General features: G+C 43.3%; 1 protein-coding gene across 1 annotated transcript in view; it reads right to left on the reverse strand.

Moving 5' to 3' along the window:
- The window catches only part of LOC135912786 (meso-2,3-butanediol dehydrogenase-like), an 82,095-nt gene extending 71,305 nt beyond the window's left edge, over nt 1-10,790 (reverse strand). Inside the window, exon 1 of the mRNA XM_065445335.2 lies at nt 10,665-10,790. Within this exon, the coding sequence (XP_065301407.1) occupies nt 10,665-10,701 (37 nt within the window). The 5' untranslated portion in view covers nt 10,702-10,790. The remainder of the gene's footprint in view (nt 1-10,664) is intronic.
- Between the last annotated feature and the right edge of the window lie 3,291 nt (nt 10,791-14,081).

A 14,081-nucleotide genomic window follows, 5' to 3' on the forward strand; every position in this document is an offset into this window, starting at 1 on the left:
GATGAAATCGTATAGAGACGACGCTATACATAACACCTAGCGAATGGCATACTGTGACGATTATATTCCAGTCCTTTTTCTTACCCGACTTACTATCAGTAAGAGATTTCGGTTTACGGGATACGTGCTGCTTTACCGCGATACTTTAGGCCCAATGCGTATGCGTGCCTTATGCCGCCGATTACCACAGCACGTTGGCGTGATTGCGCAAAAAAGAGAAGCGAGCCAATGCCGACTGTTTCCATCTGAATTCGCCCTCGTTACATAATAACTATCATGACAGCAAGAAATATATGACATTGTGAGTGATACAATTGCCCCAAATCACGATGACGATATATATATATATATATATATATATATATATATATATATATATATATATATATATATATATATATATATAGCAGCACTAACAGATGCTTTTAACGATTTCTTTATCCAGCAATTAACCCCTGTAGTGATTTACAGAGTAGTCTTTATGATGCCCTGCCCATTAAACACATGAGTGCGAAATCATTTTTCTTCACTCCTACGAATTGTGCTGAGGTTCTTTCTTTTATAAGCTATGTTAAAGATAGTAAATCGCAGGACACAGATGGTATTCAAATTGCACCTATACAGCATGTCCTTGGCATCATTTGTCCTGCTCTTACTCACATTTACAACTTGATTCTATCGTCTGGCCAATTTCCGAAAGACATGCAAATTGTTCTAGTGCAACCTGTGTTTAAAAAAGGTGACAAAAATTCGCTAGGCAATTATTGTCCAATTTCGATCCTACCAGTATTCTCGAAAGGCATTGAAAAAATAATTCACGCTAAAATATCATCACATCTTGACAAAAATAATTTGTTAGGCGATTTCCAACATGGCTTTAGGAAGCATCGCTCCACTGAATCAGCTCTTTTAATTCCTAAAGAAACCATTCTACAAGCGTTCAACGATAAAATATTACTTATGGGAATATATATAGATATTCCCGAAGCATTCGATCTTGCAAATCATAAAATTTTACTTTCTAAGCTGCTAGCTTTTGGTATCCCTGGTATCGCCTTGGAGTTCCTTGAATGTTATTTATCGCATCGAGTATAATATGTAGAGTTCGAAAGGGAAAGCTCCAGTCTTCAGGCTGTAACAGTTGTAGTGCATCAGGGAAGCATCCTTGGACCACTCTTGCTCATAATGTTTGTAAACGATATGCCACAAAGTTCAAAACGGGCAAAATTTATTTCCTATGCTGATGATACAGCAATGTTTATCACTGCTACGTCAGAAACTGAACTACGGCTTTAGGGGAACAGAGCGTTAAGAGAATTTAAAGATTGGGCCGATGGATACTGTTCCCGAATAGATGCCAACAAGACAAAGGTTGTTGTCTATATGCAAAGCGGCAAAAAGTTACGAAGTGCAATAAACATGAAAATAGATACGGATCAATTAGAAATTGTTAACATGATCTCTGTCTTAGGCGTAACATTCGCTAAAGACTTAAGTTGGAAGGATCACATGAAAAATGCACGTACAAAGCTATCTTCTGTTGTAGGAATATTAGGTCGATTGAAATCCTTTCTTCCTGTTAAAATAAAATGTTACTTTATGATAATTAGTATTGTCAGTTCTGCAATATTGTAACCTCGTTTGGGGCACTACTAGCAAGGTAAACCTTACGAAATTGCATTTGCTCCAGAAAAGAGCCGTGCGATACATTGCCAATGTCCCTCATTTATTTTATACGCCAAATCTGTTCTCAAAGTTTGAAATCTTCCCTGTATTCTTTTTATACAACTATCGTTCAATTTTGAACTACAGGTCATACTTGAAGTCTGATAACTCTATTGTGTTTACCATGGCTGATTTAAAAGCTAACCGTAGCATCCGTGATAATAGGCATAAAGAGGAATGGCACGTACGCACACCTCGGACCAATTACGATAAACAATCATTAACACTTACAGTACCCATTCTGCTTAATGTACACGCACAGGAAAACTTTGATCCTTTATGCAACTCCAATAATGAAATAAGACTATTTTGTCAGTTATGCCAAATACACTAGAATGTCATAATATCTTATGCACATATTATAGTCATGAGTGCATGTTAGCACGCCTGTCCATATGTGTATATAGATATGTGTGCATTGCTTGTGCATATAACATGTATCTGCATGTGTGCATATAGGCATAAATGCGAAATTGTATGTGTATATAAGTATGTATGCATTTTGTGTAATTTTATACTAGATTTTTCTTTTGTTGAAAAAAAAAGGTGTGTGTCCGCGAGGTGTGTGTCCGGGATCCGAAGCAGGATTAACGCTTTCGCGTTTCTGCTACACCTTGGCGACTCGGACGTTGCCTGTTCCAACGATCCTCGTTCGGTGCAGCAGTCTATAGGGCTCCCCACCGGCTCAGGTGCCATGCCTTCGTTGCAGGCTATCGTGGGCAAGTGCCTTCATCACCTTCGCAGAAGGAGGAACAGTATGGGAACCCCGACAGGATAGCGGCAATGAAGCAAGTTGTGAAAAAAGATGACACGCTTGCGCTACCGAGACACGGCTGGGCGCGACTGGCCAGTACTGGGGCCTGCTAGCCTGCAATGAGGGATCGCGCTGTTCCTACAACACATACCCATGCCATCGCCAACGGCCATGGCACTGGAAGAGTGCCGAAAATTCACTGCGACGTGGCAGATCCTGTGTTATGCGCGCCACCGCGACACGGGTCAACCACTGATGACGGACAGCTGCCGCTTAAGTGGCGCGTATACGTGGGGAGCAAAGCGTGCCGTCCTTCGTAGTACCAGCGTTATTAGAAGCAAGAGTCCTCAGGAAAAAACACTAAGATCTCGCAAAAGTGGTTTTGGATGTAGTTTCGGTGGCGCCGGGCGCCGTCAAGCGGTGTCAGCCGACTTTCATGTTTGCTAGTCACTTTGCGCGTCGTCGCTGTGAACTGGCCTGGGTTAAGATCCGTGAATAAAACTGAAATGTAGCGACCTTCACCCCCGACCGGCCTCTCCTTCCTCTGGTCTTCTCGGACCTCGCTTTTTCTCGGACCTCGCACTCTGGTCCTTCGCTCGGAAGGCACCCATAGAGTTGCACGAGGTACGACATTAAAAATTGCGGTTGCATGTTTGCGAATAAATTTTTACCATATTTAAGGCTTGATTACTGTGTGCTGTTCTAGGAGTGTTGATAGAACGCAATGAAACTGGCAGAAGCAGATGTCTTTTGTGCTTTTTTGGCGCGTGACTGCGCGCTTGTTTGGTGGCTTCGGGTGGGCTGCCTGCTACCAGTTAGAAAAAGGGTTTTGAGGCTAGTTTTCTATACAAATTCCTTTTAGTGTTGGATACTAGCTCAAAATCAGAATTCTTTGTCTCGCCAATAATGTACACCTATGTACACGATGTTTATATACATACCAGAGCTTTGAGTGTCGTGTCGTCCCCGGCTATGCATCGTACTCGTAGACAAAAACACTGTCGCTGCTTGCATAAATCAAACCGCTTCGCGAGTTAATTCTATTGCATTGATCAGATTCTCAATTATCTTTCTAAAGATACTTGCCCAGCGTGAAAGGGCTGCAATGAAGGTTTCGCCTGTATACGCCAAAGGCGATGCGCTTGCGTGTGTAGCAGCACTGTGAGGATAACAATAGGGGCTTGTTGGTACGGGATATCTTACTTTGTTGTAGAGCAAACTGAACGACCAGGAGAACAGAAAGGCACATCTGACACACACAGTGCTAACTTTCAATGATATATTTATTTACAGTTCTCGTCCCTGTATACACACCCTGGAAACATGTTACAACACGTGGGAAACCTCGGTAAGCATGAACAAAAAACCGGGAACCACACGCAAGCAATTTTTTTTTGCCACACAGGTTGACCGACATGTACACGTTCAACGCGAATAAAGATAGTCGAGCACTTTTGTGGATACTGAGGTGGAAGGCTTACTGACGCATGGTTCACCAAATGTTGATGTGTGTCTAGCTTCCATTATCAAGTGCCTCATCTCACACCTGCTTCTACTCATGATGACTGCTTCTTTAAATCTGAGTTCGCATTTCCATCTCACCCACCGCGGTTGCTCAGTGGCTATGGTGTTAAGCTGCTGAGCACGAGGTCGCATTTCGGTGGGGGCGAAAACACCCGTGTACTTAGATTTAGGTGCACGGTAAAAAACCCCAGGTGGTAGAAATTTCCGGAGTCTTCCACTACGACGTGCCTCATAATGAGAAAGTGGTTTTGGCACGTAAAACCCCATAATTTAATTTCCATCTCTGCAATGGATGCCGAGAAAGCCATTGGCAGCCACGTTGTTTACATTGTTATTGTGTTCTCGTAACCTGTCATTTATGCATCTACCGATTTGGCCATTCTAGGATCGTCCACACCCGGGAGGAATGTGGTATATCACAACCGCGCTGCAATCAACGAAGTTGTTTTTATGATCCTTCCCTCGTGCGGCACGTGTGGTTCTTTTTGGCCTTGTTTCTAGACCGGCTGTGAAATTTACAACGTTGATGTTGCTCCTTCCAGCAATCATTTTAATTTGTAGAAGGAACTATGCATGTAGAGGATGATGGCAACTTTTCTTTTGTTTATGTCAATGCTTTTACCATGTACCTGCTCTGAACTGGTTTAAGGTAACACGTACAAAAACTAAAGAAAAAGGAACATAGGGGCGCACATATGGTGGCTCATGTTATCACGTGTGGTTGTGACGCTCAATTTTCTAAGACTACTATTCTGCATAGGAGTGGTAACGCTTCTTCTAGGCTGGCACTTCAGGGAATCTATTTCAAGAAGTATAGAGATAGGTGTGTAAGTGAGTCTTTTATCTAATTACTCGATGCAAAATTTGACTTCTTGCGCTTTCGCCTGTGATGTGCGTGTACCTGCTCTCTTTTGCTTGGCATTCGCATGCGTGACAAGGGGATATATAAGTATTATTTTATCCTTCCAGTAAACAGTTGTGACTTGCGCTTGTCTTCATCCACCTTTCTTGTTTCTGTGTTTTTATCGCGCTAAGTTAGTACTTCAATTGTAGATCGGAAAGCATGCTTATACCACAGTTTCGTGGAGAGGCGGCGCATGCTCGATGGGCCTGAAGTGTCTCGTATCGCTCAAAAGTGTAACTATTTAACATATATGTTTATCCTGCAAAGGTAAGACTATCTGAGCTGCGCTTTTTCTATGTTAGGACTGCGAGTGCCTGTAATACATCGACCCATCTTTCCACGGTTCTGCCCTAAGGCATTCACCTCCTCTCGTCTTTGCGCCTTTCTAACACACTCCCTCCAGTTTTATGTTGTGGTAGCATTATCCTCGACACGGTACGGTCAGAGTAGCAAGGAAAAACAACTTGCGTGCAAGATTGAAAGGTGACGGTCAGTTACTCCAGCAGCTCGCCTAATTCATACGCTACAATATGGAACTCGCGGGGATTGTGTAAAGATTGTGTCTGAATTGCGGAATCTGAAGTTTTAGAAAGGTGCGTAAAACCTATTTCATAGCTCTGGGTCGGCCTTGCGAGAGTGCGGAGGCACTGCTCAACGCCCCTGCTGCGCTGAACTCCTTGAATAAAATTTAAGGTTAAGCTTAGCACCCGAGCCGTGGAGAGAGGGTAGGCGAGGAGGTACGCGCCTCGCGCTCAGGCTGAGTATTTGTTTATTGTTTTCTGCGTCTTTTATTAATTCGTTTGACTAGCGCCATCACCATGCACTTACTCTTGACCATCCTACAGCGCTTCGGACTAAAATTCATGCACCGTCTTTCGAGCAAGTTCCGCTGCTGCTACGCGGCCGTCGCCGACGCATTCCTTACGCTGTGTTGTGAATTGAATCGAAATGAATTCTGCGTTTTACGTGGGAAACCCACAATGTATTTATGACGCACCCAGTAGTGAGGAATGCCAAATTCATTTTGACTTCAAGAGGACCTTTATCGTAGTTCCAATGCATCGGACACGGGCATCCTTGCGTTTACCCTTCCATCGAAATGCGGACACTGCGGCCGTAATTTGATGCCGCGACCTCGACCTAGCAGCGCAACACCACAGCCGTTAGAATCCAGTGTGCAGTGGGTCTGTCGTGTTACGAAGCCTGAAGAATGCAGCAATGAAAAAATTTATGTTGCCTTATATCAAATGGCTTTCGCATCACACGATCTTATTGACCTGGAAAGTAAGTTTGATTTCCGTGAATAGCAGCGTGTACGTCACGCGGTCGGCAAATTGGTGCATAGGGCGTTTGCTCTACTTTGCGTGATTGTTGCTCGATAGAACCGAAACACTTTTTGTAGAGACGTTACCTGGTAAGAATTATGCGAAATCTGGGTGAGCAACGAATACAGCACAGTACGGACAGACTAGCCTTCTTTATACGTTCTCAAAGTTTAGTTTCCTCTATTTCCATTTACAAACGTAAGGAATATGTATTTCCTTGTTTCTTCATTCTATAGATTTCATTAGCAGTTGCTGTAAAAAAATTGACAACATTCTATAGCGTTAATGGAGACAACAATAATTATTGAGAGGGCCGAAGGCGCATGTTCTTATTTCGCACATGCACTCCCGACATGAAGGTTTTGAGCTTTATATTTATTAAGAGGAAAAAGTAACAGTTGGACCTAAAGGACCTAATAGGAATAAATGACAGTGATACTTATGTGACCCTGAGTAGCATTGAACATCCGTCCTAATAGTGTATAAGAAGCATCTATGTAGGCAATACAATTTCTGTTGTTATCTGGTCAGGCCTCGGTGCGAAAATGTGTCTGCGCACGCTTACACCTACCTTAAAAAGTATGCATACCTTTCCTCTCTGGCTAAACATAATTGCGAATGGCGTTTATTTTCTGTGCGGCCATTTGTTGATATGGTTCCGCGTTTTTTTTTTCTGCCATAAGGGTATGAACCAAGTAGCCCCACAACAGCTAGTGATAATCTTTATATTTGCGCCACCACTCACTAACCTGTTGCGAAAAGTGCACGAGCGCAATAAACGCAATAAACACCAAGTACACAATTAATCTGTAAGAGTGTTCAAGGCTGTATTCGTATAAATTACGCGAAGGCGGTGCGCGCGAATTCAGCGGCGACTACTGTGCCCCGAAGCAAACTTCGAGGGCGACCAACGAGGTAGAAAGCGCGAGCAGCGAGGAGACCAGAAGACGGAGAGGTCGGGCGATGAGCAATCTGGGTGGTTTTAGTCTTATTCAAGGGGCTTACGGCTGCCCAAGCTGAAACAACACTTGTTTGATGTTTCACGAAGTGTGAATTAGCAGGACAGAGGGGCGTCTGGGATCCTTTTAATTATTTATGATTCTGAATTATCACCCACTATTTAAGGACGACCAATCTTGGTGACAAAGGTGGAGCACGACTGAAACCATTCATGAAACGCGAAGAGTAATATCGTCTTTATAGAATTAAGTTATCGCAGCTAAGCGGGACTGCCTTATCAGCGGAAACTTCGTGGATGTATCTTTATCAATTAATGAGCGGCACCTTCCCTGTGCGTGTGAGTTCGCCTAATAGGATAACTTGACAATCATATTCAAGGAATTTGTCGTCCTTCCTAACCTCATAACGATTGTCCATTAGAACTAGAAAAGTGCCAAAATTTCCCTGGTGGTGAAATTCTTTCCTGCAATTTTTACAGTACTCTATACAATATTAAGGGTGTAAGAAAAAATAAATTGAATATCTAGAAGCGTACGTAGCTCCGCTGACTCTTAGGTATATGAGAGCATGCTTAAAGTGCGATGATTATGACGTTTTGACAGCGCGTCTTTGCGTACTCGCATACTGTTATTTATCAAGGTGACCTCCTGGACATGTTTCGGCGCCTGTCCCGTCCCTGCCTTAGCTCTTGTCCATGTTGCGCTGTTTACCCAAGAGCAAGCTAAGCTAATTCGCCCAAACGTCAGTTTTGTTTACTGTTTCATGTCTCGTATCTCATAGGAACTTGTGATTTTGAGCGGACTGGGGACGCGTTTTTTTTAGATACCTCCAGAGCAGTCTCGTCCAGCTATAATGCCCTGAAAGGATGCTTGCCTGAAGGTTCAGCTCACTGCTCTAACCATTGGGCCACAGTCTGACGCATGCTTCTCTTGGGCCCAAGTCCGCCTTTGAAACATCTGGCGTTCGCGTCTCGTGCCAGCTTCTGGTATTCTTCCCTCGCTACAGTTTGCGTCTTTAGGCGCTGTGCTAGGGTAGGCCGCCTTCGGGAAAGGCCCATATTTTTCGTCACGCGGATATGTACAAAGTGGGTGAAGCCCGCCTATAATGCCATAGTGCTAGATCCGCGACTTAGTGGGCTTCCCGAATGCCTTCCTTTGCCACGGTCAAGTTCTATTTCATGTATTCCATTGGATTCGACCGATTTTTTTTTTTTTTGGCGGCACGTGGACATCTTTTTGGCTGCAGCAACTCGGCGCAAGCAGTGTGTTAGGCGACTTGTGCGGCATTGCGATATGCCATAGCGCGAGCAGCAGCCGCGACCGTGCGTGCCCGTTGGTAATTAGCACATGACATAGAACTATTGCGTGCGTCGAAGCGCGACCGAACGAAGACGACGCTTTTCCTGCTTGGCTCACGGTCAACACGCTTCTGGCGAGTGGCGGAACGCGGCCTTGAGGAAAAAACAGAAGCTACATTTGTAGTGACATCCAGGTGAACCCCTCTTTAAGACCACCTGCTACGAGGAAGTTGTGCGCACGGAACAAATCCGGAGTCAAAGGTGCTATGAGGGCCCCATGCCTATTAGTTTTAGACACTGCCACTAACTTCACACGTACTGCGCTCCTGCGGTTTATAATAGTATACATGTGCATATTGCTGATGCGCGGCACGTGCTCAAAGAATGACCTTCAGGTGTAGCCGCTGGCTTGAAAGGTTCCAATGCACTCTGTTGTGAGTGAGTCCCTTATGAAATTTGCAGGAATGCGGCGTCCAAGGAACGATTGGAATCCAAAGAAGGATGGGCTGGGCCATACGGAATTATTATAAGTTCGCTTTATGGGCAAATATCATGCAATTTTATTAACGGGACGAACGTTATAGTTAACCTAGATACCGTAGGCACAAGGAACATTAATTGCACTCGAAGTGACCCACCGCATTGTTCACAGAGCATATGTGAAGAAAATCGTCAATCGCCATTCACATGGTCTGCACAACAGCTCGGAACACTCCACTTTTTTACTTACTTTATGCTAAAGCATGAGAAAGATAACCTATAGAAGACCGCGCTTATTACGTTTGCTGAAAAGCATTCTTTCAAAAAGTGGTCAAACTATAAATATTTTCGAAATATCCTCACATAAGTAGCAAATTGCCTTTTTTATACTACTGTAATAATTCACATGGTTAATTGTGTTCGAACTACGAAATACGTGCCAATATGCAATGAACTCATATGCGGCAAACCAACATCTTGATACTACTATCTCATTCATATTTCTTCGGACAAATACTTATCCAATGGCGTTACAACAATTGCTTTCTCAGGAAACGAGCAAGGGAACTTGTTTTTCGACATGTTAGCGAGAACGCTAATATATTTTGCAGTGCATATTTAGGTATGTTTACGGATGTGTAATTCCGAATTCAGGCTTGCGCGAATTTGCCGAGTTTATCCCTCAACTACCCAGTGGTACATACTAAATGTATGAAATGAAGCCTGCCGCTAATTATAGAAAAGAAGCATTTTCTTTCAATTTATGGGGACATGTGTACACCATGAGCGCAACATGTACAGAAGAACCAGAAGTATGCAGCAACATGCTTGATCGCATATAAAAATAAGAGTGTCAATGTGTTAACTGCGCGCCTATTGGGCTTGTAGTGACTGCGGGCTGCGACGACCGTAACAAACTTTTTAAAACTAATTAAATATACCAGTATAGATTAATTTGGCAGCATATGCTCCTTACGCAATGCACGTTTCAAATAAAGCACAATCTTATCCAGGACAGAAACAAAGTTGTCTGCGACACACGACAACTCACAGGAAATGCTCTGTAACGGTCTTCCTTAGAGTCAGCCACTTGGTAGTATTGTATCAGAAATTGCACTCTATATACCAAAGCTAAATCTCGCTATTCGCTATCGAAGTTGAAGTGAATGCATGGAGTTGTGTGCTACATAGACTACATTCCTTTCGTTTTCTACTCAAAGCTAAAATTGTAGCTACAAATTAAACAAAACCTTAGGACATATACAAGCCACGCGATGGTGCTGCTTTTGGTCGACGTTTTCGCGTATGACAATTTTCAGAAAATACAGCTGTCTCGCAGCATGAGGAACTTTTTAATGTTATTATCCGCGGCAGCAGAGTGCTACTGAGTTATAAATCGTGGGTTCTGTACCGGCCGCAGCGGCCGCATTGTGATACAAGCGAAATGCAATAACGTGTGTTGAAGTAATTTATGTGCACGTTAAGGAACCCTGGAAATTAAAAGAAAACATCCAGAGCGACCGGGTGCAATCTGTGTCATCAAAAGATCGAGGCTCTGGCACGCGAAATTCCACAGTAATTTTTTTTCCAACGTGAAGCACAGCCTTCACGTCCGCGTGAAAACATTTAACAGGGTGAAGAACGTCGCATACAGTATTGCAAGATTGGCAAAGCCCGAAAGGGCCAGGAACTTACCAGTTATTATGGCAACTTTTCCTTTCAGGTGAGGCATCTTGCGTTCGACTTCAGGGAGTCGCTCGGTACGGCGGCTGCGAGGACGAAGCGAAGCGGATAGCCCGACCTTGTGGCGTCAGCTGAAGGCCGCGCCAGCCACAAATCATGGGCCGCATAGGACCCGGCAGCGTCCTCCTTTCCTGCTGCATCGCGTAAACGGAAATCCGCGTCGTTGCACAACATCTTCCATTCTATTTGTGCAATGGTGGCCGTCACCATCCGTTAGGTGGTGAACACAGACGACTAAAAAGGGTTTCATCATTTGCTCTGTCATGACCTTTTCAATGGTGTGTATTGGTTACGTAGAAAAAATTGGGTATGTATACCAAATTTTTGAAAAGGCCCCTGTACATAGATTTACATTAAGCGACCCCGGGTGGTCACAATTATACCCGTCTACACGAATGAATGAATGAATGAATGAATGAATGAATGAATGAATGAATGAATGAATGAATGAATGAATGAATGAATGAATGAATGAATGGTGTTTAATGGCGCAAGGGTCAAGTATGGCGAAAGAGCGCCAAGTTCGTGGTAATGAGTTCGCAGTGTAACCATAAGGTCTATGAAGTTGATGTGACGTGGCTTTAAAGGGGCCTTAAAAATAGTCCCTCTAAAGTGCGTAAAATCTCTATAATAAGATTATGGTTATGACGTATGACATTTACTATGAACATTAGGATGAATTTAAAAAGAATGATACGATGTGTAAAATTATATCAGGTTATAAGATATGCTAGAACACTACTGCCTCCTTAGAGCCCATGAAACACAAGGGTCTGGAGGCATGTACTATGCAAAAATATTATGGCAGCGGCATCATCTGGTGTCAGGATGTTGTACGAATTTAATGGCCTTATAGCATGTAGAACGACATCATTTCTGAAGTTGAGGACTACCTTGGTGTTAAAAAGTGGTTGCTTACCAAGAAACATAGCCGGGTGTAGAGGGATGTAATAACGGTATGCAAGCGGAAAATGTTTCTTTCTCTCCGTTTCACCATCCCGACACTCCAGGAGCACGTGGAGGACGGAGAGCCTCTCACCACATCTACCACAGGTTGGATGTTCACTTCCAGTAAGTAGAAAATGATGGGACCCAAATGTGTGTCCTATTCTGAGACGACACAATAGGATGTATCTTCGCCGTGATTTTGTTGCGGAGGGCCAAGAATCTAACTGTGGCTTTAACATATGCAGCTTCTTATTTATTTCTGCATCCCACATGCGTTGCCAGTGGTTTCGCAGTTTCTTTCGTGTGTAAGGTTTCAGATCCATGAGAGGCAGCGAAGTAGTAGTATTAACAGCAGGGGATGCGATTGACGTGGCCATCTGGTCTGCCAGAACGTTACCTTCAATTTCCCTACGGCAAGGTGCCCAGCGTATAATAATATGCTTGTTAGATAGATAAGCTATGCATAGGTCGGAATATACCTCAGCATGTACGGGATTTTTATGTTTGCAGAGTGACATTAAGGCCTTCATCACACTTAGGGAGTCTATATATAACGGCTTTTTGGAGGTTTGATTTCCTTGTATGCTTAACAGCCGACAATAATGCAAAGGCCTCTGCCGTAAAGATACTTGTTTCTGGATGTAGTACATCGGATTCCAAGAAGGATGGACCGACGGCTGCATAGGACACTTCGGCATGTGACTTGGAAGCGTCTGTGTAGAACTCTGTGCACCAGTGCTTGTACTGAAGTTCTAGGAAATGCATTCGGATTTCGGCCTCTGGAGCATGCTTTGAAACTTTTAGAAAGGATTCGTCACATTCTATCACCTGCCCGTCCCAAGGAAGTAATAACTTGGCTAGGCGCATTACGTGATGCTCGAGGAGTGAGACATGCATTCCATCGTTAAGCTCCTTCACACGAAGCGAGAAAGGCTCTCTTATAGAGGGATGATTGCGGAAAAGTGTAGCACACGTCATAACGGCACTGTTATTAAAACAAGAATGTTCAAGATTAGAGTGCACTTTAAGGAAATATGTAAAGCTTATGCATGGTCTCTGCAGGTGGAGCGACCACTCATTTTATTCGGCATATAAGCATTCCATCGGGCTTGTTACGAAAGCGCCAGTGGCTAAGCGGATACCTAGATGGTGGACAGGATCCAGCCTCCATGGTGCGCTCGGGGCGGCGGAGGTATACGCTAGGGCACCATAATCGAAGCGTGAACGAATTAGGCTCTTGTAGAGATTCATTAGACCCTTCCTGTCACTACGCCATGTTGTGTGGGCTAGAATTTTAACTAAGTTTATTGTCCTTACACATATTTCATTCAGATAATGTGCTGAATTAAAGTAAGCTGGGAGTCAGGTATAATACCTAAAAATTTTTGTTCTTTTTTGATAGGTAATTGATGTCCACACAGTTGAACACAAGGATATGGCACCAGGCCTTCCTTTCTAGTAAAAGGAACACAAGAACTACAAGGGCATACAAAAACGGATTTTAAATGCGTTTTTGTATGCCCACTTACGAACCTTGTTCAAGCTGTGCTGTACCTGTCTTTAAAAATGTCGTTAGACATTTTTCTTTCAAATATTTATTGTGTGGAATGAATGTGAGTCTACAGTCAACTATATTATCTGTTGTCTGGTATATGTTGTCCACACAGTTCTAACCGAGGATCCTGAACCAGGCCTCTCTTTCTTACAAAAATAACACAAGAACTCTTGTGAGGATTGATTTTAAATCCATTTTTCTCGGCCCACTTTGACACTTTGTTCAAGATATGCTGTACCTCTCTCTCACACACTGCGAGATTACAGGATTTGAAAGCTATTTGAATGTCGTCCATGTAGACAGAATAATAAATGGCCGGTGTTAATGAAGCATGAAGCGTGGTCATCTTCACGATAAAGAGCGTGCAGCTGAGCACGCAACGCTGGGGCACACCACTTTCTTGTATAAACGGACGTGACAGCACATTTCCGACTTTTACCCGGAAGGTAGGATTGGACAAATAGCTTTCTATTAGGCTTAGCATATTACCATGAATGCCCATTTCTTACAAGCCTATAGATATAGGTGTGTATAGATATATAGATAAGTTAACTAATCTATATAATTTATATAGATAAACTAACCTATAAGCTAATATAGTTATATATCTATATAATCACCAATATAAATAAGTACAACTATTTGTGTACAAATGCGTCACGGATATTTCCTTCAATACGTACAAGATAATCAGTTGTGGAGCGCCCTTCTCTGAAGCCACATTGATAAGAATCAAGCATTTTGCTCAATTCAAGAAAATGAATGAGTCGCCGATTAATCCTTCTTTCAAATACCTTACAGAGGCAACTTGTGAGGGCTATCGGGTGGTAACTTGCCACTGAGGAAGAATCTTTGCCTTGTTTCAA

The sequence above is a fragment of the Dermacentor albipictus genome, chromosome 2 (assembly GCF_038994185.2).
Source record: "Dermacentor albipictus isolate Rhodes 1998 colony chromosome 2, USDA_Dalb.pri_finalv2, whole genome shotgun sequence".
Classification (NCBI taxonomy): Eukaryota; Metazoa; Arthropoda; class Arachnida; order Ixodida; family Ixodidae; genus Dermacentor; species Dermacentor albipictus.